Below are 27,050 nucleotides of genomic sequence, written 5' to 3' on the forward strand. Positions count from 1 at the left end.
GATCCATTTTGTCAAAGTTTTAAATGTTTACGCTCGCGTAATAGGGAACTTGCATAAAATTTTAAATTCAAAAAAATGTTATAAATCACAACAGAACATAATTTAAAACATGTATCAAAGATAAAAAAGTTTTGTTTGTCTTCCGTTTGTCCCCTAAAGACGATTAAAAATTCAAATTATATCAGCCAGCCCAAAACGCGTCGTGACGTCACCCGGTGATATGTTTACATTCTGCACCAACAAAGTAAACAAAATTGTATACAGTGATGAGCACGCTAATAACCGGCAAAATAGCTCAATAGATGGAAAACATAATAATTGCGGAACAAAAAGAGATAAAACTAGTGAAGCTGGAAATTATCGTTATAAACGTCTAAAATAATATTACATTACATAATTTCCCACGTTTAGACGTCTGTGACTGCAAGTAGTTTATAAAATTCTACTGTCACAAGTGCCACAGTTGACAGTTGTCATACTCCTCTGATACGTCTAAAGGTAGGAAACTATGTAATGTAATGTTATTTTAGACGTTTATAACGATAATTTCCACCTCCACTAGTTTCATCTCTTTTTGTTTCGCAATGTATTATATTTTCCATCTTTTGAGCTATTTTGCCGGTTATTAGCGCGCTCATCACTGTATAATTTTAAATTAGACATTATAAACGTCAGTAGAAAATACAGTTATGTGACGTCACAAGTGTTTTGATCGTTTGAACTATTCATAGAAAACTTGTACTTTTACAAAATGGTTTTATTTTCCATAGAAAACCTTATTTCCTTTCCTTCAAAAACTGTATCAAACTCCAATCTCAACAAACTGGTATATATATTATTACAATGACCTACGATAAATGTCATTAGAATATAAATATTTTTCCCTTGTTCCGCGACGATGAGCTAGCCAAATACCCAAGTAGGTGGAGGCAAATAAACTAAAGAAGAAGAAGTAGAATATACCTAAATATAACCATAATCATTTTTCTTTCTCTCTGATTCTGGCCTTGGTTTAGAACTAGAACCTTTAGCCACGTAATTGTATAACTTAACACTAACTCAGATGTAATGTGTAGTGTGTGTGTTGAGTAAGTGTCTTGTTACTTTGCAAAGTCGACGTCATTGTCTTTGCAAAATGTATTGTATCCGAACGTCTGCGGTCCCTCCGGTGAGAACCATAATCATACTATATAATAAAACTATGTGACGTCACGGGTCGTTTGAACTTTTTATACTGCAGAAGACTTTAAATTTGTATTTCTAAGTTATTACGAGTTTTTGAAGCGTAAAATTTTGGAAATTTCATTTTTAAACAAAACTGAACACTATTAGGTTTGTTCCAACACGACCGAGAACCGTCACGAAACGGTAACGCTTCTGCGCAGTAAACAAAATCCATTCCAACAAAAATATGATCGTCATCGGATCGTCCTTCCCACTGTTCCAACAAGAATTGGGATCTTTCAGTGACGGTTTCGTGATGATCATTTCAGTAATCGGGCAAATGCATAATGTGCTGGTTGGACTGACTTGCGCACTAGGATTTAATTCTTTAAAGTTTTTGAGCCTTTGATCGACTAAAAGCACACAAGCTGTCACCAACAAAAATGACAAATATATGATTACCGTCATGGGACGATAACTGGGCGATACAATTACGAACATGCGCACAACAAACGGTACAAGTAGTTTCGTGACGGTTTCTGGACCGTCCAAAAGTTCATGTTGGAACAAACCTATTATGTAATAAAAAAAATGTGCAAGTTCCCTATTGTGAATTGTACACGTCGTGTGAGCGTCCTCTTACCATCGCAATCGCAAAGCTCGTATACTTGCCAAGTAGGCAAATAATTGTATATTTGCCAACTACACGAGTCGTTTAAACCAGCCTTTACCTTTTTGACAGATGTCAAAGTCAAAGTAGTGGCAACACTGATCTAATTGTTTTCATATTGAATTTGTGATTTGATTTGTGATTGTGATTGTGATTGTGAGCAACTGTTTAAGGGAAATGTTTAAATCTTACCAGAAAATTTTATTTTGGATAAAATTTTCAAAATATTTGATATCTAATATTTAAAGCGATCTTTTTCAAACACCATGGAAGTTCAGATTGAAACGGCCGTTAGAGTTTGTCCGTTGGAATATAACAATGGAGAAATGGTCTGTGTTCAAACCAATTCCATCAATAACACCATTCAACTTAATAATCAAGTGTATCCTGTAAATTATGCCTTGCCAACAAATGCTTGTCAAAGTTCAATCTTCTCCACAGCCGTTATGCCAATGGTAAATCTTTTACTGGAAGGTTGTGATGTTTCCATAGTCACTTTTGGTCAAACTGGAACAGGAAAAAGTTATACTCTGTTTGGACCAGGTTTTCATTTTGCAGCAAGTGAGGCCGAACACGGTATAATACCAAGGTTTATCAGAGAAGTATTCACCAAAGTTGGACAATATAGAGATAGAAGTTATTCGATTCACATAACTTGGTCTCAAATTTGTGGGGAGACTGTTCAAGATTTGATAGGTGGTTCCAGTGTGGAGTGTATGGGAATTTTAGATGCGTTTAGGCATATTCAGATAGGATTGTCCAATTTGACACCAAAAGGGGCACATTCATTATTTACTTTAACTTTGGAACAGCAGTGGGTGATTGATTCAACTGTTCAACATAGGATAGCCACAGCAAGTTTTGCAGGTATGTAGATCAGTAAAATAATTGTTTATTTATTATGTAAAATATGCATACAGTGATAAGCGTGCTAAAAACATGCAAAATAACACAAAATATGAAAAACAATACATTGTGAAATAAAAAGGGATGAAACTACTAGAGGTGGAAATTATCGATATAAACGTATAAATTAACATTACATTACATAGTTTCCCACCTTTAGACATCCGTGATAGGAGTATTTTATAAAATTCTGTCATAGTGACAGTAGTTGTCAGACTTCTCCGATACGTCTAAAGGTGGGAAACTATGTAATGTAATGTTAATTTATAAATTTATATCGATTATTTCATTTATAGGAGATTCTGACCAATAGAAAGCTACAGAAATCTAAATTAAATCGATAATTTTTGATAATTTCCTGTCGTCAAGTATATTACGTCAGATGCCATTCGTTGCTACGAAAAAATACATTTAGGGACATTAATAACAATTAATGTTTTAAAAATTATAAAAGTGATGACTTTTAACCGTCAAATTAATATTTATAACAACTGTTTGTATAATTGTACTAATCTGTACTTACATAAATAAATTACAATAAAATTTTGGTTTTGAACAGTTTTATTCATGAAATAATCGCAACAAATTGCACTTGATCTCCAAAATTAATATAGAATTTTTGCCCTCGTAACACTTTGACATAATTTCACTCGCCTTCGGATTGTAAAATTAAAACTGTCAAAGTGTCACTTGGGAAAAATTCAATAATTTTAGAGCTCTTGTGCAATTACTACTGATAATTTCCACCTCTACTAGTTTCATCTCTTTTTACTTCATACTGTATTGTTTTCCATCTTTTGCGTTATTTTGCCAGTTATTAGCATGCTCTTCAAACAGACACAGTTAACACATTTGCTGTCATGACTGCATATAAAGTCATTTACTCCATAAGAGTACATGTATACAATGACAGCGTGTCCGTGAATGTGTTAAAGAATGTTCACAGAAATAGTGCCTTCGTTTATCCTAACAGCCTTTTAAAAATAATGCCAAAGTAATAAAAATAATCTCCTCTTATAAATCCTCTATTGTTGAAAATTTGTAATTTATCTTTTCCGCTTTAAATCCTAATTAAACAATCTTAAACCCCTGCTGTGTTTATTGCTTGGTATACAACTTATCAAAATAATGCATAAGTCAATGCACTATAAATGTGGATGTATCTCACTAATAAAATATAAGAGCAAAATATGTTAAATCAAAAGTAGTTCATAAGTTACGACTAATATTGGTAGTGTTGTATCTGAAATTAATGTTGCCAGAGAAAATGATTAATAATAATAACTAGCGTGTTGAGTGCAGCAAGCCCTCTTGATTGACCCTTTTCCTCCATCCGTCCTTGTCCTTTGCTTTCATCCTCTCTGACACTGAGTGACAGTGAGTCTTTTTGGACCAGATTCTACATCCATTTTTCACCTTGTTCTGGGTCGACCTCTTTGACATCTTCCAATTTGTATTTGACAATACCATTTTTAGTATCCTACCCTCTGACATCCTCTATATGTGCCCTAGCTATCTTAGTCATTTGGTTCTTATATCCCTAGTATGCTGGGCTCCCCATCTTCATTTCTTCTTCTGCTCCAAATGCTGTTCTCCATTTTTCCTCCAAAATTTTCCTTGGTACTTTTAATGCCCTTATATATATGTTTCACTCTCATTAGAGATCTTCTGAGGGGTAGATCTCTCTGAACAAACTCAAACATATCCAGCCTCCCAATGCTGAATTACAAAAAATAACTTATGTATGCAGTAATGTAGTAGAGATACAGTGAAACTTGGATAATTCGAATCTCGGGGGACCGTTAAAAAAATTCGAATTATCCAAAAATTTGAATTAAAAAATAAATCTACAAAAACAAGGATTGCCTACAAAAACATCTGCAAATAATGATAAATATCAGTAGTTGATCAGCAAAAAACAGTAGTTGATCATTTTTATCGCTGGAGATGTTTTTGTTTCTATCCCGGCCGCGTTTTGTCAACCTAAAAAAGTGGGCCAACAAAATTCGGCCAAAAATACCAATTAAAATATTTGCAAGCTATGAAAAAGACCGACTTTATTTTTTTCCAAAGAGATCCGAAATTTTTAGCCGCTTTTTAGAATTTAGCTTCTTAGTAATGACAAAAGATTCTAAGATATTCAGAAAAGATAGTAGAAAAGTTCGAATTATCCAAAATATAATTCAAACTACTGTACAACCTGCCACATCTGGACCTGTCATATCCAGACCTCCCCATATCCGGACGGTTCTGCCGTCCGCATCTACCGAGAAAGGCAGTCCTGCTGTTGGACAACGTACCCTCTCATGCCGACCCAAAAGAACTAAAAGATGGCGAAATCAAGGTATTATAGAATCTATAAAACGTGTCTATCGACAAAAGTTATTGACAGCGTTGATTATTGGAATTTATGAAGGAGAAAACGTTTCAGAAACTATAAAAGAAGTGGTCTTGATATCGGATTTTTTCGTATCCGGATCAGTCTGTCGCCAGATTGATCCAGATGTGGCAGATTGTACTGTATTCACGACTTTTTACCATTACTTATAGGTGTAGGAAATGCTATGGACCAGAATAAAGATTCGAATTAAAGAAGATTTCGAATTAAGGAAGTTCGAATTAAGCAGGTTCCACTGTATCTGCTTAAAACAATTCGAAGTTTTATTTCCAGAGAAATAAAACCTCTAATGGAACTAAATTTCTGGTTATGCCTATTAGTGGTTTCTATTACTTGCAAACCAAACGAATGATGAATGAAAGAAGACACAGGGAAGTCTAAAAGTTCCACCTCACTACCTGTCTATATATTCAACATGGACAAATTCCGTGAATTTTTGGAATTTGGCCAAAATGAATAGACAGGTATTTTTATACAACAGACTTTTGGCTATAACGGACACCCCTTCCCCCAATTAGTCCGTTATATCGAGGTTTTACTGTAATTGTAACTTAAAATAAACCAAATTCACATGCAATTTATTCATCAAAATAAAATTACATCAATTAAATAATAAAATGAAGATTTAGATGTTTATTTTTAAAATCTTATAGTTGTTTGAACTATTTACAAAGGGAAAGTTTTAAATCAAAATTAATGAATATAGATACCTACACTTCCATTATTCATGATTATTATTATTTTTCCAATGTAAGAAGTCTGCAACAGTAAGTTTATTCCCACTATTTTTATGTTATAAAGCTTTCAATAATCACTCTATCACAATTTCTAAGCTGAGTGAATCAGCTATATCAAATTTGTATAATATCACCTATTCCTTTGCAGATCTCTCCGGAAGTGAAAAAGTAATGGTATATGGCAGCAATGGCATCATGCAAACTTTACCTGTAGATCCAGGATTAAGAGCTCTTCAACAATGTGTTGTAACATTGTCTGAGCCTTATGCCAATCAATTCAATGTAGAACATGTGCCTTTCAACCAATCAGTGTTAACTACCTTACTAAGAGATTCATTTGGAGGACGGGCTAAGACTTTAGTAATATGTTGTATATCTCCTTTAATTCAAGACTTTACGGAAACATTGTACTCTCTACAACTGGCACTTAGATGCAGACTGATAAAAAACTTTGTAACTGTCAATTCTTATGTTACATACGAAACAATCCAGGATAGTTTAGATGTGTTTGGGTTGCAATTTGCTGCCAACCAACTATTTAAATTAGTTTCAAATGCCGAAGAACTATTTCAAAAGCTGGTACTAAACGGAGGCCTAAATCAAACTGAAGTGGACCAGATTTCACAATGGTTAACTTTAAAGCAAGAATGCGAGGAATGCCTAAGTGAAAATTCAGAACCACATAGATCTTTAGAAAGAATTGAAGAGGAAATTGAAGATAGTTCTGAAAGTGTGCTTAGTGAAAGTGAGAGTGTGCTTGAGGAAGAAGAATCTCAAACGTTATTTGAAAAATTAGATGGATTAATGGATAATTTTAGAATAGCCACTGATCATATTGTTACAGAATGTAATAATACTGATAACAGTAGTTCTGATGATACGAAAGATACACCAAATAGTTCCAGTAATACTTACCATTCAAAGGGAGCAAGATGTAGAAGAGGTAGTGTTCATTCTGTAGGTGAGTTCACATTTTTCTTTTAAATGGTAGTTTTAGTTGTATGTTCAATCTTTAATCGGAACATAGGTAGATAGATTCAATGAGGTGGCCTTCGGTCTATTCCACTGCTATATTTTCAGATCTATTGTAGTCCTCTAACCCTATATTAGATTCTTTAGTCTGACCCTTTTTAAAAGGTCGAATAATATTGATTTCAAGACTGAACCTTTCATGTAGCTGTTTGCCAGTGCCTTTTCTTCACCTAATACAAAGCACTCCACATTTGCTATGTTTTCACACTGACACAAAATGTGCTCTGTTGTTTCTTCCTCTAGGTGGCAGAATCTTCATAGGTCATGATTTGCCAATCCCATCAGCTTTAACTGCCTATTCAGCTTACAGTGCCCTGTTAGCAGATACTTAGACCGTTAATTTAAAAAAGCACTTGATAGGGAGCCTATGGGGAATTACTTAATGTAATTAGACATGCGGATGATAAAGTAATTCTGCTAGAAAACACTGAAGGTCTCCAAATTCTTCTTGATTGTATTCACAAAGTAGGAATGGAAATTGGCATTAATAAACTCAAATGTCAGTGCCTTCTTGAATCTGCAATAAACTTTCATAGGATGTAGCAATGTTTTAACCAATTCATACCTTTAAAGCCAAACTTTGTTTCTTGATATTGTTTCAATAATATTCGTCCAGGAAGACACCTGCTTTCATCAGTATAGATATTTTCTGCAGGACCATACACATTTTGATTTTTTATTTATTAACCCTATGATTAGTTTTATTTTATAAAGTTGGAACCTCATACTAGGTATTCAGTAGATAGAACCCATTTGGCATAAGGAAGGATCTTCTTGAATTTGGCATCAGAAAGTCTTCTTTTTTTATATCATATCGATATATTAAACAAATTAAAATAAATTTAAATATTTTTCTTCCTTTCCTTTTAATACAAAAGATAATATCCAGGGCCACCTATAAAAATTTTCACTTCTGTCAGTACTCCCCTTCTTCTTCGTGTGCTATGCTCAATTATTGAGCGTTGACTATCAAATTGGCTATAGTAATATTGTTGACGGCAGCTCTGAAAAAAGATGCAGAGGATCTGTTAAACCATTCTCTCAGGTTTATAAGCCATGACATTCTTCGACCTGGCCCTCTTCTCCCATCTCTACCTTGCCTTGTATTCAGGGCTGCTTTATCCATTAGGCAATATAGGCAGTTGCCTAGGGCGGCAAATTGTGAAAGGGCGGCAAAAATACTTTACAAAAAAATATTTGTATATAAAAATTAAAATCGAATAACAAGTATGTATGTTCATCCATCAATGAAATAGAAGTAGGCATTCATTTCTAAATAGAATAAAACAAATTGCATTCATAACAAAAATAAAACAAACATAGCATTCTGTTATCTTAACACTATTCATTCAAAAAGGACAAAAGTTATAAATTTAGTGATCATTAGGCCGCCGGCAGCTCGGCAAAGGTGGTGAGCCATTGAACACTTCAATATTGCACATTTTGCAGAAACTAAAGATTTGACTTGTCTACAGTAGGACATCAAGTTGGGATTTTCAAACTGTATTATTACAAGTAGATAAGGTTCGTGTCGTCGCACAGATATACTCCAGTGAAATAAGCAAGAAATAGACCATGCTCGGGATACTGAAATATCGAGGTAGCTGACTACTTTTTTAGTTATTGTTGACTGTTGACCTATAGGATGAAAACCTACATGTTTCCTGCCTAGAGTTCGCGTCCGTTTTTTAATTATTAACAATTTAGTGCAATCAACGCGATTTTTTCCATTTTTTGCACTCAATTAAAAAGCAAATACAGTCATATCCGGACCTTCCCATATCCGGACGGTTCTGCGCCGTCCGGATCTACCGAAATCTACCGAGAAGGGCACTCCTGCTGTTAGCATAAATAATGTATTATAGAATCTATAAAACGTGTCTATCGACGAAAGTTATTGACGGCGTTGATTAGTGGAATGTATGAAAAGAAGTAGTGGTCTTGATATCCGGATTTTTTCATATCCGGATCGGTCTGTCGCCACATTGATCCGGATATGGTAGGTTTCACTGTAGTTGACATAAAATTACAAAATTTATTTTTTTAAACATTGAAAAACCTTCAAAATTACTTTTACTAAAACTAACTTATAACTGTAGTGTTTCACTTAAAGTTGGGCATTGGAGTAGATAAGAAACCCTCAAAATTTGAGACCGATCCATTAATTAGTTTAAAAGTTATTCTATTTGTTTATCCCAGAGACCTTTGTTTTGCAATAACAAATGACAGAAAATAATGAAGATAGGACAATTCTGCGCATGCCAAATGAAAGTAGAAAAGTGATACTATCAAAGTGTATTAATAAAAGATAAAAAAGTATCTAATATAGTAAAAAATCCTAGTTTATAAACATTTAGAATAACTTTAAGGTGAAACAGTAGCGATCAACAGGTAGCGAAAACGCGTTCCAAGATTGCGGCTGTAATTTTGAATATTTTTTCGAGATATTTGGCACACGTATTCGTAATATAATAAAGAATGGCGGTACAGAGCCCAATTTGAAAAATATATTAATATGTGGAAATTACTCTGTAATTAAATACAATATTAAAAAAACGAGCCTGTACCGCCATTAAGAAGAACAAAAAAATACACTTTCTTCAAATAAACTTTTTTATCCGATGCCTAGATTTTGTGTCATTTTGGAACTACTAATGAAATAAAAAAATTTAGTAGTTCCAAAATGACACAAAATCTAGGTATCGGATAAAAAAGTTTATTTGAAAAAAGTGTATTTTTTTGTTCTTCTTAATGGCGGTACAGGCTCGTTTTTTTAATATTGTATTTAATTACAGAGTAATTTCCACATATTAATATATTTTTCAAATTGGGCTCTGTACCGCCATTCTTTATTATATTACGAATATGTGTGCCTAATATCTCGAAAAAATATTCAAAATTACAGCCGCAATCTTGGACCGCGTTTTTGCTACCTGTTGATCGCTACTGTTTCCTCTTAACAACGGCATACTTTATTCGTATGGACTTACCTTTTTAGTAGAAGTTTTTTTATGTATTCTGTCCCGTAGAACACGAATTTTTTGGTTAACAGTTGATCCGGATGTCGATAAGATTGTTATAAACAAAGAACTTGAGGAATTACATAACAGCGATTCTTAGCAAAACAAACCTTTTTTCTATTTTTTGGGTCATTCTAAGCAAAAAATGTTGTTACAAGTTTTTTCGTAGGATGCATAGTTTTCGAGATAAACGCGGTTGAACTTTCAAAATATCGAAAAATTGCAATTTTTGGACCCGAATAACTTTTGATTAAAAAATAAAATAGCAATTCTGCTTACCGCATTTGAAAGTTCATGTCAAATTATACCGGTTTTGATTATTTGCATTGCTAAAAATTAATTTTTTTTATTGTTAAACAAAGCTATAAACACATAGTGCTTGAGTAATGTTTTCAATGCATCTCTCATTTAAAATCGAACGAGTAGGCGCGCTTACAAACAGGCAATTTCTACGTATCATGAATTAAAACGCATGCATTGGGCACAGGTCAAAACGCTCAAACACACTTATAATACTAATATGTAGTAACATTACGCCTGATGTACAATAAAGAATATTTTTAACACATTATTTGAAGAACCTAACATTCTTATGTAAATAAAAAATTCTGCTTGCATTTTTTTTTTCGCAAAAATGGTACATGTTTGAAGGGCGGCTACTAGAGAATTGCCTAGGACGTTATTTGACCTAAACGCGGCCCTGCTTGTATTATTAAATGGAGTATGTTATATCTCTCTGGGTGTCGCATAACATGGCCAAAATATTCAAGTTTGCGATTCTTGACTGTTCTGACGACTTCCATAACTTTTCCCATCCGATGCAGAACAGATTCGTTACAAACTCTATTCACCCAACTTATTCGTAGGATTCTCTGATACGCCCAGATTTACAAGGCTTCCTTCCAGTTTCTTCCGGTACTCCCCTAGTGCAATATTACTTTTTTTACTTTTAATATTTTATAATTTTGTATTTGTACTTTATTATTATAAAATACTTTTTCTAATTATTATTTATAGATCTGTGGAGCATAACAAATTCCATTAAAGTACCTGAGGAAGATACTGTGCCAGAAGGTGACCCAAAATCAAATTCATTAACCTATGAGTCCAAGAAGAAAGTACTGAAACAAATAACTGCCGCTATACAAGGTTATCAAAAACAAATCAATGATCTAGAGCAGACAATCAAAGTAAAACAGAATCTAATGCAGCAGTTGTTGCAGCATAAAGAAACCCAATCTCATGCATTTGTGAAAATTGATCAAAAATACCAAATACTCAAGAAAGACTGCGAAAATATAGAGTCCAAAATGTTACAAGCTCAAAGTCAAAAAAATCATTATTTAGAAGAACAATATAAATCAGAATTGGAACAGCTAGAAACTAAATTAAATAATGTAAAAAGTCTAAAAGATCATATCGCTGAGGAAGGAAAAAAATTGATGGACCTAAAAGGCAGTCTAGAAGCTTCAAAAAAGCAACTGGAAAAGTTAAAGAAGTACAAGAAAAAAGAGGAGAAAAGGAGGCAGAATTATGAGGTACAAATTCGAGATGAAGCGAGCAGAATTAGTAAGTCTAAGGATAGTTCGAGTAGCGAAAAGAAAAGTAATGACAGTTTACAAGATATGCAACTTGTTCTTTGTTCAAATAAAGTGACAAATAATTCAGGTAGGTTTAATTCATTCTTTTTGAAGTTATACTTCTTTAGGCACGAGGGCGAATCTTTACATTCCTTGGCGCATGCGCACACCGACAGTATGGTATTAGTCGCTACATCTTTTAAGAGTAAACAGTAGCGATCAACAGGTAGCAACAAAATATAACTTCGGGAGATGGTATCATAAATTTTGGCAACAGTGGTAATCTTTGACATTATCTAAGATTAATATTTTGACAATATCATAGTCGCGCTAAATGGAAGTAATAGAAAACGAGTTTATTATTAATAAATAGATATTTATAAATATAAACCAAAATGGGTGAAAATTTTATGTTAAGATAGGTATTTAGAAAGGTATTTGCATGAAATATCTAATAATAAAACAATAATAAATAATCATTTTTTGTTGTGAAGCGAAACAAATTTCGATTTTTGCATAATTTTGGCACGGTTTTTAATTGACTTTTTCTTGGAAGGTTTCACTTTATTTTTCGTTTGATTTACTTTTTCCATTTTGTTAAACTATTGATAATATTTTTAGAATAAAAACTCCTCCTAAAACTTTATATACTCGCATTAGAATTCGAAATATTTTTACGTAAAATATACTTACCTACCTACATATACAGTATGTCCCTGTAAGTTGTATCCATATGGAAAACTTTTTTATTATTAATTTTACGAAAAAAAGTTATTCTTCATAAAAAGCTCTGCATGGTCCAAAACCTAAGATTTAACCATCAAATATCAAATTTTTTTGAATATTATACAAGGTATGTCAAAAAGTTTGAATTTCACTCAAGAGTAAAGTAGCTTTATTTTTCACAATATTGAAAATTGCCATTATGAAAAGGTGTTTGGAATTAAAAACTACATTCTAGTATGCAATTACATCCTTCTAATTGAAATTTTTTTTTTTTTTGAAAAATTATGGATAACTAACATTATTTTCAGTTATTTCAATTCAGATAACTCTTTTATTATTAATTTTACGAAAAAAAGTGATTCTTAATAAAAAGTTCTGCATGGTCTAAAACCTAAAATACAACCATCTTATGTCAAATTTTATCAATTTTATACGAGGTATGTCAAAAAATATGAATTTCGCTCAAGAGTAAAATACGTTTATTTTTCACAATATCGAAAATTGTTATTATGAAAAGTTATTTAGAATTAAAAACTATGTCTCAGTATGTAATTACATCCTTCTAATTGAAATATTCTGAACTATAAAGGTAGGTACTATAATTTTGATCTAAATTTATTTTTGAAGATATTCTTCTTTTGGGCGCGATTCGATTGAGGGTAAAATTGTACATAAATCTGCGCGCCTGCGCACACAGACAGAATGTAGTTCGTTGCTAATCTTTCAAGATAGGTATGTATGTATCTGTAACCGTCCAAATAAGTCATTAAAAGAATATATTAGTGTTTTTAGTTAATGTATTATTTATTATAATTCTTGTGTTTTTGGATTTGTGTTTCTCTGTAGTAAAATAATAAAATATTATGTAGGCATAACATTTTTACACTATCTGTCGCCGTGTTGTGTAATTATATCCTAAATGTTGTTCTGAAGGTATTTCCTTGTGGCATTTTTATAATCAACTATTTTCTATGGGAAATAAGCCACAATTTTATTAAAAAAAATAAATTTAGTAACGTTTCGAAAAAAAAAAAATCCGAAACTTACATGTCAATTACAAGGACCTCGCTGGAGTAGTTGGTAGGGCGTTAGCTCCGAGATTGGAACGACGCGGGTTCGAATCCTGGGCGATTCATATTTTTTTTTATTTTTGGTTGTTTTAATAAAAATTTTTTGAAAGTGGTAGATAAGAAAGTTAGTTTAATTTTTAAATAAAATACAAATAACCTGTTAAGTATATTTACTTCGTTTAGATTACCTATATAATAGAAGAATATCTTCTTACGTGCGTACAAAGTACACACACATTCTTTTTTTGACATACCTCGTATAAAATTGATAAAATTTGATATAAGATGGTTGTATTTTAGGTTTTAGACCATCCAGAACTTTTTATTAAGAATTTTTTTTTTCGTAAAATTAATAATAAAAGAGTTATCTGAATTGAAATAACGGAAAATAATGTTAGTTATCCCTAATTCTTCAAAAAAAAAATTTTTCAATTAGAAGGATGTAATTACATACTAGAGTATAGTTTTTAATTCCAAACAACTTTTCATAATAGAAATGTTCAATATTGCGAAAAATAAAGCTACTTTACTCTTGAGTGAAATTCAAACTTTTTGACATACCTCGAATAATATTCAAAAAATTTGATATTTGATGGTTAAATCTTAGGTTTTGGACCATGCAGAGCTTTTTATAAACAACAACTTTTTTCGTAAAATTAATAATAAAAAAGTTTTCCATATGGATACAACTTACAGGGACATACTGTATAACTAAAACTCACAATTAACAACAATCTATTCTTTCAAAGAGGCCAACAACTTATACAACAACAACAAATATATAATAAATTAACTATCAATAAACACTACTTTCCTATGAAACAACAAAAACTAATTCTTAAATTAACACACTACTGCACTGAACAGATATCGATAAAGATGACAGAACAGATTAGAGAAAATCTGACGCAGGTTTGTCAAAATGACAGTGATAATTTCTCTATGTTGCCTAATTAGTTATTTAGTTATAATATGTTCGATTTCTTGTTAGAAATAAAAAATTTTAGTAGTTCCAAGATTACACAAAATCTAAGCATGGGATAAAAAAGTTTATTTGAAGAATGTTTATTTTTTTTCTTCTTAATGGCGGTACAGGCTCCTTTTTTCAATATTTTATTTAGTTATAGAGTAATTTCCACGTACTAACATATTTCTGAAATTGGGCTCTGTACCGCCATTCTTTATTATATTACGAATATGTGTGCCAAATATCTCGATAAAATATTCAAAATTGGAGCCGCAATCTTGGAACGCGTTTGTTGCTACCTGTTGATCGCTACTGTAGTCTCTTTTATGTAGCGCAAATAAGATGTGCGTGAAAAGAATATATTATTAGTGTTTTTAGTAAATATATTTATTATAATTTTTATGTCTGTGGATTTGTCTTCCTCATAAGTACACTCAGGTGCAAAAAAATCGATCCACTTAAAAATTTGGTCAATTTGATGTCACGAATTTCCTAAACCCGTTGTCCGATTTAAGTGATTTTTTTACCATGCTATAGCCTTACTCATTAACAATATCGCTGTAATAATATTGTTGCTAGACAGGTAAACTGTCGTTGTATACTGGGTGTACGAATCAAATTGTGTTTTTTTCTCAAAGTTCGCATCACCCTGTGGACCAGTCTATCATTTATAAAATACTGAAATTAAAACCCAACCATAGCCTCAGGTCTTCTTAACATGGATAATAAAAAAGTTAGGTACTTTAACAACTGGCCATGTTCGTCATCAGTACAGGGTGTTTCTTAATAAGTGCGACAAACTTTTGGAACTACAGGAAAAATTTTTCTTTTCCTTGTGGATTTTGTTTTTAATTGATATGAATTTTATTTATTATTAGTATTTTTATGTTTAAACTTTGCAGATATTTGCAACTTGGCTGTGCCTGTTACCAGTGAAGAATTGGAATGTCTAAGACACGAAATACGAAATTTAAGAAAAACCAGAGATTTTCTCTTAGACCAGAAACTCAAAATGGATATAAAATCACAAAATAAAAAGATATTGAATGAATTTGAAGAACGAAAATTATTCCAATACGAAGAAGCAATCGAGGCCATAGACTTGGCGATTGAATACAAAAACGAAATTATTTGCGGTCACATTCCAGTCAGTGAGAGGGCACTAGAAAGAGTTGAAGAACAGGGAGACAAATTACTGATGGATAGACTTATGAAATTAAGCGAGAGTGAAATGAGAGTGTTGTTACATAAATATTTCCAAAAGGTAAGAATATTTCTCGTTAAATAACATTGCAAACAGTGGTATACATATCAAAATGTTCACTTTAATTTTCTTTATATCCTTATACTGGATATTCTGTGGCTGTTTCTACGATGTTTCTTATACATATTAAGGATTTGTTCTCCAGTACTTCTGCCCTTCACCTGCTTCCAGCTCAGCCTGCTCAGGTGCTATTTGCAAACTTAAGAAGTTTTTTAGATGACGTTGCAGGATGTAGAGGATCACCTTGCTGGAGTGTGATATTAGAGCTAATAGTCTATCCGTTGGGAGCGTTAACTCTGATTACAGGTCACGTGGTACAATCTGACGTCGCGTGGGACGATCTTATGTGTATGCTTTATGTGTGATTTACAAAAACCAGAGATTATTTAAAATTTTACTATTAATTTTGTGCTAATGTATCAATACATTAATAGAAAATTTCTATAAATACTCTATATAGGGTAGAAAATGTCCTAAATGGGTAATAGATATAATACATAAAATATAGTTTAAATATAGAAAAATACGAAGAGATATTAAGGCTAATAGCCGAAGTGTGACGTCACGACTGTCATATTGTTATTTGTAAACAAAGCCAGGATTTGCCCAATCTTAAGCCTTTTTAATTCCTATAAAGTTGAAATTTTGCTTCCTCTGCTGCTTTTTCTGCTTAATTATAGTGTTTTTAAGATAATACCACCATAATTTGGTCTTAAATTTCTATGAAATATAGTTTTTTAGTGATATTAACCAAGGAAAAGTTAGGAACTTTTGTGACTCATTGTATTTTGTTTAAAACGGTAATGTGCTTTCGTACGGATTGTAACCACCATAGTGAAAGAGGGATAATATGTAGATTCTTTGTGTTTCCAAAGGATCTGGTTGAAAAGAAGAGGTGGATTTTATTACTAAGGTAATAAAATATAGTGAAGAAAAGGAACTGAATTTATCGCCCGTGGGGGACGGCTTACAAATTCTGCCACCATGGAAGCACTGTTGACATGTCAAATCCCCTCCATTTCAACCCTCCCAGTGGATAGTTGTTACAACTATTTGTTGGAACTTCTTATGTAGAGATATGATTATGGTTTTCCCCAATTTTCAAGCCAGACGCATGTGCGCCAGATTTCATTACACAATTAATGTAATATTCTTGCTCCACATATCGGAAGATGCTTCAAGACATCAGCGGTAATGAAATCATAGCCTGCTGCTTTGTTTAACTTCCAAGTATTTTCAGAGCAAATTCAACCTTGGAAAAAAGTATGCCAGGTTCGGATTCAAAGACTGTGTTGTCGGTGTCTGCTAGAGGAGTATGATGTGTCTCTGTTGAAGGATAGTGAAAAGTGTACATTCAGGTACACGGGATAACCGCAGGAATCAGATCCGTATCGTCGCATAAAGACATACAATACGTTCTCTAAACGTCTATAACCTTGTCCAAGTCCGTCTGTACATCTACAGTTCCAGAACTTACAACTTTATTTTATAAATAGCTTAAACAATGTAATAATTATTTGATTTTTGTTTTTAGGTCGTAGATTTAAGAAGCAGTAGCAAGAAACTTGAACTACAAGTAATAGAATTCGAAAATCAGAACGAAAATCTAGCATGCCGCTTACAAAATCTGAGCCACACTCTTCAACAAGTGCGACTAGAAGGAGAACGAAGAATGGTTTTAATGCAACAGCAGCATGAGGATAAGATTCACATAGTATTAAGGCATCTTGCTAACGATGGCACAGCAGATTCAGATCAAGTAATTGCTAGAGGCATCGGAAGCAAAGTGATACCAAGAACTATCGGTAATGGTAGCAAGCAAGTTGGTAAAAGCAGTAGTTTGATAACGAGAATTACAAGTATAGCTAGGCATGAAATTGTACCGCGACAGTTGCAATCTGTGATTCCAGCGCCCCAGGCGAAGATTACCAGGCAAAAGAACAAGTTGATAATCCAGCAGACCACAAAATAGATGGAAGAATTTGGCAAAATTTGATTTTGACATTAACTAAGTAGACATCATTTAGATAGAAATGATGGATATGTAGTAGGGGTCAGATTTGTATCAATGATTTTGGCTTGTAGATGACGTAAAACGCTGCTTTAAGGAGATTACTATTGAAATTTAATCAGTATTACTAAGATAATAATCATTAGATTTGTTAAAGAATATACAGGGTGTTAGTAAATAAGTATGAAAAACTTTAAGGGCTAATTATACATGAAGAAATAATGCCGGTTTGCTCTATAAACTATGTCCGCAAATGCTTCGTTTCCGAGATACGGGGTGTTGAAATTTTTATTTCAAACTGCCAATTTATTTATTGCTCTAAGACCAGTTGAGCTATGAAAATAAAATTTGGTGAGTTTTAGGAGGTGGTTATTGCGCATTTTTTGACATACAATTAAGAATTTTGTTTTCATCATTGGCGCGCATACGGGTAATAGTTTGAATTTTTTTAAAATAAGAAATAGTATGCCACTGAGATATTTAAAATTAAAAATTATTTTTAATATTTGATAATAAATTATAAATTTAATAATAAATTTTTTAATAAATGGTCTGAATTTTTTTAAGAAAAAATAGGACGCCACTGAGGTTTGTCAAACTAAAAATCATTTTTGAATTCCTTGTTCAATTTACGACAAAAAATCTTTCTTGCCCTTTTTTTATACGAGGCGCCGTTTTTGTACAAAAAAATAAAACATCTTTACGCTTACAAAGTATTTGAGGTAGTTTCCATATGCACAGAAACTTAGTTCAAATACTTTGTAAACGTTAAGATGTTTTATTGAAGTTATACTTCTTTACGATCGAGGGTGAAATTTTATAATTCCCTGGCGCATGCGCAGACAGACAGTATGCAGTTCGTTGCTAATCTTTCAAATTATGTATGTATCAGCGCAAATAAGTCATTAAAAGAATATATTAGTGTTCTTAGTAAAGGTATTATTTATTACAATTTTTGTGTCTTTGGATTTGTCTTCCTCGGGCGTAAGATAATAAAATATCTAATTTTTATACTTCACTTTGATCTATTTGTCACCATGATTTGTAATTATATCCGATCCAGAGATCGAGAGATTGCGGGTTCAAATCCCAGACGATTCATATTCATTTTTGAAGTTATACTTCTTTAGGCACGAGGGTACATTTTTATTTTACTGGGCCCATGCGCACACTGACAGTATGGTATAAACGTTATGCGGGATATGATTGAGTGTTAAAATCATCTGTCAATAATTGTTCAATATGGAGATTTTGGATAAACAAATTAATGTTGTGTATATTAGTTTTTATTGTTGTGATGGCAGAGAAAAAAGCAAGTTTATAATATTGTAGTGACTTTTTAAATAGTTTTTAAAAGCGACAGGTACGTAATAATTGTAAATGTTTCAGTATCCTATTAAAAAATTTCATAGGTACCTACCTATTTAGAAAATTTAAAAAGAACCTACCAAAATAGTATGTAATGCTTTGATTTACATAATTTGATTACCATCAAAATTTCTATCAATATTCACCTAATATATTGTTTTCTTACTGTATGTTTTGTTGTATTCTAATATTTCTTTCAATTCTAAATAATTTCAATTCAAAATCAAAATAATTTGGTTAAATTCAGAACCGTCAAAAGTTTAATCCGTTTAGTTAGTTGATCTTCGCACATGATGACACATGGTCTCCGTGGGTAAAAGTTTAAGGTGAATGAATTTCAATACTAACTGCGCTGATAAGCGGGTTCGAACCCCAATGGAAACTTTTATTTTTGAAATTATACTTCTTTAGGCGCGATTGAGATTGAGGGTGAATTTATATTAATCTGCGCACATGCGCACACCGACAGTATGGTATTAATCGTTATACGGGCTCTGATTAGGTGTTGAAATGATCTGTCAATAATAAATAATTGTTCAATATGAAGGTAAACAAATGTATAATATATTAGTTTTATTGTTGTGAGGACAGAAACAAAAAGTTTATAATTGTAGTGACTTTTAAATAGTTTTTAAAAGCAACAGGTACGTAATAATTGTAAATGTATCATAGGTACCTACCTATTTGAACCTACCAAAATACATAGTATGTAATACTTTTATTTACATAATTTGATTACCATCAAAATTTCTATCAATATTCACCTAATATATTGTTTTCTTACTCTATGTTTTGTTGTATTTTTTCAATTCTAAATCATTTCAATTCAAAATCAAAATAATTTGATTTAATTCAAAAATGTCAAAAGTTTAATCCGTTTAGTTAGTCGATCTTCGCACATAATGACACATTGTCTCCGTGGCGAAGCGTTTAAGGCGAATGAACTCCAATACCAACCGCGCTGATAAGCTGGTTCGAATCCCACATTTTATATACATTTATAATACATTTAATAATATACATTTATGATTGTAAGTATATTTATTATATAATTTTATTTTCAGAAAATACGTATTTAGTTAAAAAATTTTCCGAAAATTAATGTTTAGAAATCATTTGTGGCATTTTTAATGTGTTTGTGTGTGTTTTATTCTTTTATTATTTTAATTTTTGGCACTGTTTTAATAAAAATGTTTGAGAAGTAGTAAGTATAAATTATTTTAATATTTAAATAAAATATAAATAAAAAGTATATTAATTTCGTTTAAATGATATAATAGAAGTATAACTTCTTACGTGCGTACAAAGTACACACACATTCTTTTTTTATACATTTTATAATTGTAAGTTTATTTATTATATAATTTTTTTTTCAGAAAATACGTATTTAGTTAAAATTTTTTCCTACATTGTTCAGAAATCATTTGTGGCATTTTCAATGTGTTTGTTTGTGTGTGTTTTATTCTTTTATTATTTTAATTTTTAGCACTGTTTTAATAAAAAATTTTGAGAAGTAGTAAGTATTAAAATTAGTTTAATATTTAAATAAAATATAAATAAACTGTTTAAAGTATATTAATTTCGTTGAAATCATATAATAGAAGTATAACTTCTTACGTGCGTACAAAGTACACACACACACACATTTTTTTTAATTTTTGGTATTGTTAAGTTTTGGTTAGTTTTTGGTAATTATTGTTAATTTTTGGTATTGTAACTGTTAAGCATATTTATTTAGTTGAAATTATATAATAGAAGTATAACTTCTTACGCGCGTATAAAGTACACACACATTCTTTTTTTTTGCATAAAACGGCGCCGCATGTGAAAAAAGACCAGAAAGATTTTTTGTCGTAAATTAAACCAGCAATTTAAAAATGATTTTTAATTTGACATATCTCAGTGGCGTACTATTTTTATAAAATTCTTCTGTAACCTCTAAAGGAGGTCATTTTTAACATGTGTTGTAAGTCTGCACCTAGTTAAAAACTTATATTAGTAATATTTTCTGTTATTGTTCCAGTTTAGTATTAATTTATTGGATATTTCTTAATAATGTATTAAGAAATGAAAAATACGCGTCAAGATGTTTTATTTTTCTGCATAAAACGGTGCACCATGTGAAAAAAGGAAAGAAAGGTTTTTTATCAAAAATTAAACCTGGAATTTAAAAATAATTTTTAATTTGAAATATCTCAGTGGCGTACTATTTTTTTCTTTAAAAAAATTCAAACTGTTACCCGTATGCGCGCCAATGATGAATACAAAATTCTTAATTGTATGTCAAAAAATGCGTAATAACTACCTCGTAAAACTCACCAAATTTCATTTTCATAGCTCAACTGGTCTTAGAGCAATAAATAAATTGGCAGTTTGAAATAAAAATTTCAACACCCCGTATCTCGGAAACGAAGCATTTGCGGACATATGTTGATAGAGCAAACCGGCATTATTTCTTCATGCAGCATTAGCCCTTAAAGTTTTTCATACTTATTTACTAACAAACTGTATTTTAGCTAGTACAGGATTCCTATATTGCACAAAAATATATAAAACTAAAATTATCTTATAAAATATGTGTCTTCCCTGGACAATTTTTCTTTCAGTTTCAGCTCCAACTCATTTAACATGTACATTACCATTCTGAAGCATTGAAAAATTTGTCTCGTCCACTAACAGATTTTTTTTTCAAGCATCATGCACCCAATATTTACGTTCCCTGCTCTCTATCAACGATTTTTTTTATAATTAGATCTTCATCCAAACAGATACCCACAAAGTTAAATCATGATTATTGAAATCTTTCAACATTATGTACTTCAGTCTTCCACGATCGACTAGATATTTAGACTAATATAAAATCGGAAATGAGTAGAAAGCGATAGACGGAGAGGCAGCGCTGAAAAATCTCTTTGAATTTACTAAAGCTAAATTTTTCACAGTTGATTACTGTGATTGTGTAGAGAAATATACTGCGGTCGGTCAAGCGAAACGTAGAAAAGGGGGTACTGAGAGGGTATCAAAGTTGCTTTCCTACGAAGGTAATTAAATCCATTTACTAAGGCTGAAAATCAGTACACACATTCTAAATTGAATATAAATAAAAGTTATTATAGTCGGTCAGCTGTATGACCGGACAGAGCGGGTCGGTCGGCCCCAATGAATGTACAGGGTTATTCAGTATATTTTGACCCCCTTTTAAACTGCTTTATTTACAGTTAGTAAAATACAAAAGTTATTAGATTTTTGAAGTTATACTTCTTTAGGCGCGATTTCATTGAGGGTGAAATTTTATTGATCTGCGCGCATGCGCACACCGACAGTATGGTATTAGTCGTTATACGGGCTCTGATTGGGTGTTGAAATGATCTGTCAATAATTGTTCAATATGGAAGTTATCGGTAAAAAAAATATTGTATATATTAGTTTTTATTGTTGTGAGGACAGAAATAAAATCAAATTTATAATTATAGTGACTTTTTAAATAGTTTTGAAAAGCCGCAGGTACGTAATTCTAAATGTTTCAGTTGTATTCCAATAAAAAATTATCTTCATACCTATCTATTTTGAAAATGTAAAAAAAAATATTGTAGTTACCTATTAGTAGGCAATGCTTTAATTTACATAATCTGATTACGAACAAACTTTCTACAAATCTTCATCTAATATATCGTTTTCTTACTCTATATTTTGTTGTATTTTAATTGACAAAAATCAAAAATCAATTTGATTCATGTAAATAAACAAAATGTCAAAAAGTTTATGGTGTAAACGTTTAGGTTGTGTATATTCCCACATGACGTATACGCGAATGTGGTGTAGTAGGAAATCGCTTCAACTCTCCTACGGCGCGGTACACGTGAAGTGGGTTCAAGCTCCAAGCAAGTTGTTATTTTTTTATTTTTTTTTGTAGATTTTATGATTGTATGTATATTATTATATAATTTTTTTCAGAAAATACGTATTTAATTAAAATTTTTGGCAACAATTATTGTTCAGAAATCATTTGTGGCATTTTTCAATGTATTTGTGTGTGTTTTATTCTTTTATTTTTTTAATTTTTGGTATTGTTTTAATAAAAATTTTTGAAAAGTCGTAGAGAAACTGTTTAAAGTATATTGATTTCGTTGAAATCATATAATAGAAGTATAACTTCTTACATGCGTACAAAGTACACACACATTCTTTTTTAATTATGATTTTTTGACATATATCGTACTAGTGGCGTCATCCATCTGGGCGTGATGACGTAATCGACTATTTTTTTAAATGAGAATAGGGATCGTGTGCTAGCTCATTTGAAAGGTTATTCAATTCTCTATACAGTACTATAATATCAAGATCATTATTTATACAGGGTGTTAAAAATTTTTTTAAATTATTAATAATTAAACAATTAATTTAATTTAAAAGAAATTTTTTGGACACCCTGTGTAATTAATCATATTAATGTTTATATTACTGAATAGGGAATTGAATAACCTTTCAAATGAGCTAGCACTCGACCCCTACTCCCATTTAAAGGAATATTCGATTACGTCATCACTCCCAAATGGATGACGTCACTAGTACGATATGTATGTCAAAAAATCATATTTTTAAAAATCGAATAACTTTTGTATTTTACATTTTTTTTTTCTAATTCTGTACATAAAGCAGTTTACAAGGGGGTCAAAATATAGTGAATAACCCTGTACATTCACTGGGGCCGACCGACCGGCTCTGTCCCGTCATACAGCTGACCGACTATAATAACTTTTATTTATATTTAATTTAGAAAGGCAGCAAATCCAAAATATGTGCTTGATATGATCGTTCATGGCTATTCTTTCATTTTTGCGACTGTAAATGGATTTAATTACCTTCGTAGGAAAGCAGCTTTGATACCCTCTCAGTAACCCCTGTTCTACGTTTCGCATGACCGGCCGCAGTATGTTTCTCTACACAATCACAGTAATCAACTGTGAAAATCTAGCTTTAGTAAATGCAAAGAGATTTTTCAGCGCTGCCTCTTGGACTACGAGTATGACATGTCTGCTGATATCTGACCGGAGTATGATCGGAAGGCGTGTCCAAGCCTTAATGCACTGCAGTTCATTCTTTTGCCATGCGGTTCATCTTTTGTATCTGCACCTTTTAAATAAAGTACTAGTTTTTGAGACAGTGTGTAGCTTGTCTAAGTCCATTGTATAGCTTGGCATATCTCCGTTTTCCATTATCTTCATTTTCACGGCTTCATTTATTGGGATCTTCGGACTATTTTCATGGCTCCATTGACTGGGATGGATTGGCTATGATGTCATCTTGCTCTATAAGTAGTTTTGATATTATATCAATATCAAATGGTGGTTCGGTTAGCAGCTAGATGTTTGCCAGTTTATTCACATGGGAACTAAAAGCACTAACTATGGCTATAGGTCAAGTGGTGTATTTTTTACAAACCGTACAGTGTAGGTCATCTGCTGTATTTTTCTAGAGGGGTAAGGCTCTGAACTTTCTCAAGTAGAGGAGGTTTAAAAATTATTTTTTAGTGGTCTTTTAAGTATCTGGTTGGATCTTTCTTTGTTAGCTAGTTCGCATTTTCGTAAAGATGTAGTCGTTTTTATTTAAGACTAACTGACCCGGTGAACTTCGTTGCACCTTATGGAATTAGATGTGTCATAATTCAATAACTAAAAATTAACAGAACCAAAAAAATATTCAAAAAAATTACGTATGAAAAAAGTTAAATATTCCATGTGCAAAACCTGTTGACAAAGAGCCAAGATAGATAAAATTTGCTAGTCATTTTGGGCACCATAAGAGTCTGTAACTTAAATAGTAGAAACCATATGAATATTATGCCGTCACTTTTTAGTGGCACATGCATCGACGCACTGTGGTTCCAAATGCCGAAATCGTGGTCTTGGACTTTTAAAAGCGTATATGGTTCATACCGTATATTCAGAAAGCGTATATTCAGAAAGTAAAGTTACTGGCTCGGGAATTCAAACCCAAAAATTACGCTATAGAGGATGAGACAGGTAATATGGTAAGCGATATGGATGCGGTTCTGGAGACTTGGAGGAAATACTGCACAGAACTCTATAAAGCTGAAACCTCTAACATTAATCATATAACAGCACTGCAAGTCTCAACAACAACCCTAGAACCAGATATTCTAAGGTCTGAAGTCGATGAAGCCATCTTCTTCTTCTTCAGGTGCCATCTCCGCTACGGAGGTTGGCAATCATCATAGCTATTTTAATTTTTGAGGCAGTAGCTCTAAATAGTTGTTTCGAGCTGCATCCAAACCACTCTCTCAGGTTCTTCAACCATGAAATTCGTCTTCTTCCGATGCTTCTTCTGCCATCTATCTTTCCCTGCATTATGAGTCGTAGGATGCCATACTTCTCGCCCCGCATCACATGTCCGAGATACTGTAGCTTCTTTTCTTTAATTGTAAGTTCAACTTCCTTTTCTTTACCTATTCTTCTCAGTACTTCATTGTTTGTAACTCTATCTACCCAGGAAACCCTCATAATTTTTCTATAGGTCCATATTTCAAAGGCGTTAAGTCGTCTCATTGTCTCTACATTTAACGTCCATGATTCCAATCCATAGTATAGAACACTGTAGACGTAACATTTAGTTAGGCGTACTTTAAGAGCTAATGTTAAATCTTTGCTACATAGGACCTTTTTCATTTTTATAAAATTAGAACGTGCTTTTTCGTGATGAAGCCATAAAACACCTTAAAAGAAATAAATCACCTGGTTGCGATGACATCACGGCAGAACTTTTACAGAACATGGGTGAACATGGTCTCCAATTAATGTGGAGACTGTGCAATCATGTATGGAGAATCGGCAAATGGCCCAGTGATTGGTGTACCGCACTATTTACTCCCATTCATAAGAAAGGCGTAACCACAAAATGTAGTAACTATCGAACCATCTCACTAATTTCACACCCAAGTAAAATTCTGTTAAGAATCATCAAGTGTCGCATGCAGACATACCTGGATAGACAAATACCACAAGAACAGGCAGGATTCGTGAAGGGTAAAGGCACAAGGGAGCAAATTCTTAATATGCGACAACTCATTGAGAAAGCACGAGAATTCAAAATTCCGATGATCATCTGCTTTCTGGATTATCAGAAGGCATTTGACTGTGTAGACTGGACAGTTTTGTGGAAAGTTCTACATGAGATGGGGGTTCCTGATCATCTGTCAGCTCTGGTGAAAAGCCTATATGAGAACAGTGAAACCAGAATAAGAATTGAAAACCATAAGTCCGATCCTTTTAAAATAGGTAGAGGAGTCCGACAAGGATGTATTCTATCTCCAAGTCTTTTTAATTTCTATGGGGAATATATAATGAGAAAAGCACTCGACAAATGGAATGGCGGTATTTCTATCGCAGGAAAGAAGATCTCAAATCTCAGATATGCAGATGATACACCATTAATAACTGCATCCGAAGAAGAAATGTCCAGCCTGCTGCAGCTAGTGGAAGCCGAAAGCAATAGATGTGGTCTCAATATCAATAAACAAAAAACAAAAATTATGATAGTAGATTATTCAAATTCACTTCAGACAACAGGAGCCTTAGACCAGTTTGAAGTGGTTAACGAGTTCAATTATCTAGGATCCTACATCAGTAATACAGGATCTTGTGAAACAGAAATACGTAGGAGAATAGGCATGGCCAAAAACGCTATGAGTCGATTATCGAAAATCTGGAAACATCGCTCCTTGTCGAAGAACACCAAAATAAGATTATTACGTGCCTTAATTTTTCCCATATTTAATTACGGATCCGAAACATGGACCATGAAATCGGACGACAGAAAAAGGATTGACGCCTTTGAAATGTGGTGCTGGAGAAGAATGCTTCGGATCTCATGGACGGAACACAGAACAACTCACTCCATCCTCCAAGAGCTTAATATTCAGAATCGACTTTCCTCTATTTGCCTCTCCACCGTCTTAAAATTTTTCGGCCATATTGCAAGAAGTGATGATAATCTTGAGAGACTTATAATTTCGGGAAACGTTGAAGGGCGCAGAAGTAGAGGTCGCTCACCTACTCGATAGACGGATCAAGTACAGAAAGCCAGTGGAAAAACATTCTCTGAATCCATGAGAGAAGCT

General features: G+C 32.5%; 1 protein-coding gene across 1 annotated transcript; it reads left to right on the forward strand.

Moving 5' to 3' along the window:
- Positions 1 to 1,982: 1,982 nt before the first annotated feature.
- Positions 1,983 to 21,211, forward strand: LOC114328573 (kinesin-like protein costa). The gene is made up of 5 exons (XM_028277461.2): positions 1,983 to 2,701; positions 6,024 to 6,836; positions 10,945 to 11,595; positions 15,173 to 15,534; positions 17,069 to 21,211. Exons 1-5 carry the CDS (start codon positions 2,101 to 2,103, stop codon positions 17,504 to 17,506), a joined length of 2,865 nt encoding a protein of 954 aa, XP_028133262.1. The 5' UTR covers positions 1,983 to 2,100; the 3' UTR covers positions 17,507 to 21,211.
- The last annotated feature ends 5,839 nt before the right edge of the window (positions 21,212 to 27,050 follow it).

The sequence above is a fragment of the Diabrotica virgifera genome, chromosome 5, assembly GCF_917563875.1.
Source record: "Diabrotica virgifera virgifera chromosome 5, PGI_DIABVI_V3a".
Lineage (NCBI taxonomy): Eukaryota > Metazoa > Arthropoda > Insecta > Coleoptera > Chrysomelidae > Diabrotica > Diabrotica virgifera.

Excerpts from the sequence above, each read along its gene's own strand:
- LOC114328573 (XM_028277461.2), top strand. The coding sequence starts at position 2,101 with ATGGAAGTTCAGATTGAAACGGCCGTTAGAGTTTGTCCGTTGGAATAT. Across the intron at positions 6,837-10,944 it reads AGGTAGTGTTCATTCTGTAG|ATCTGTGGAGCATAACAAAT; the intron begins GTGAGTTCACAT and ends TATTATTTATAG. Across the intron at positions 15,535-17,068 it reads TACATAAATATTTCCAAAAG|GTCGTAGATTTAAGAAGCAG; the intron begins GTAAGAATATTT and ends TTTTGTTTTTAG.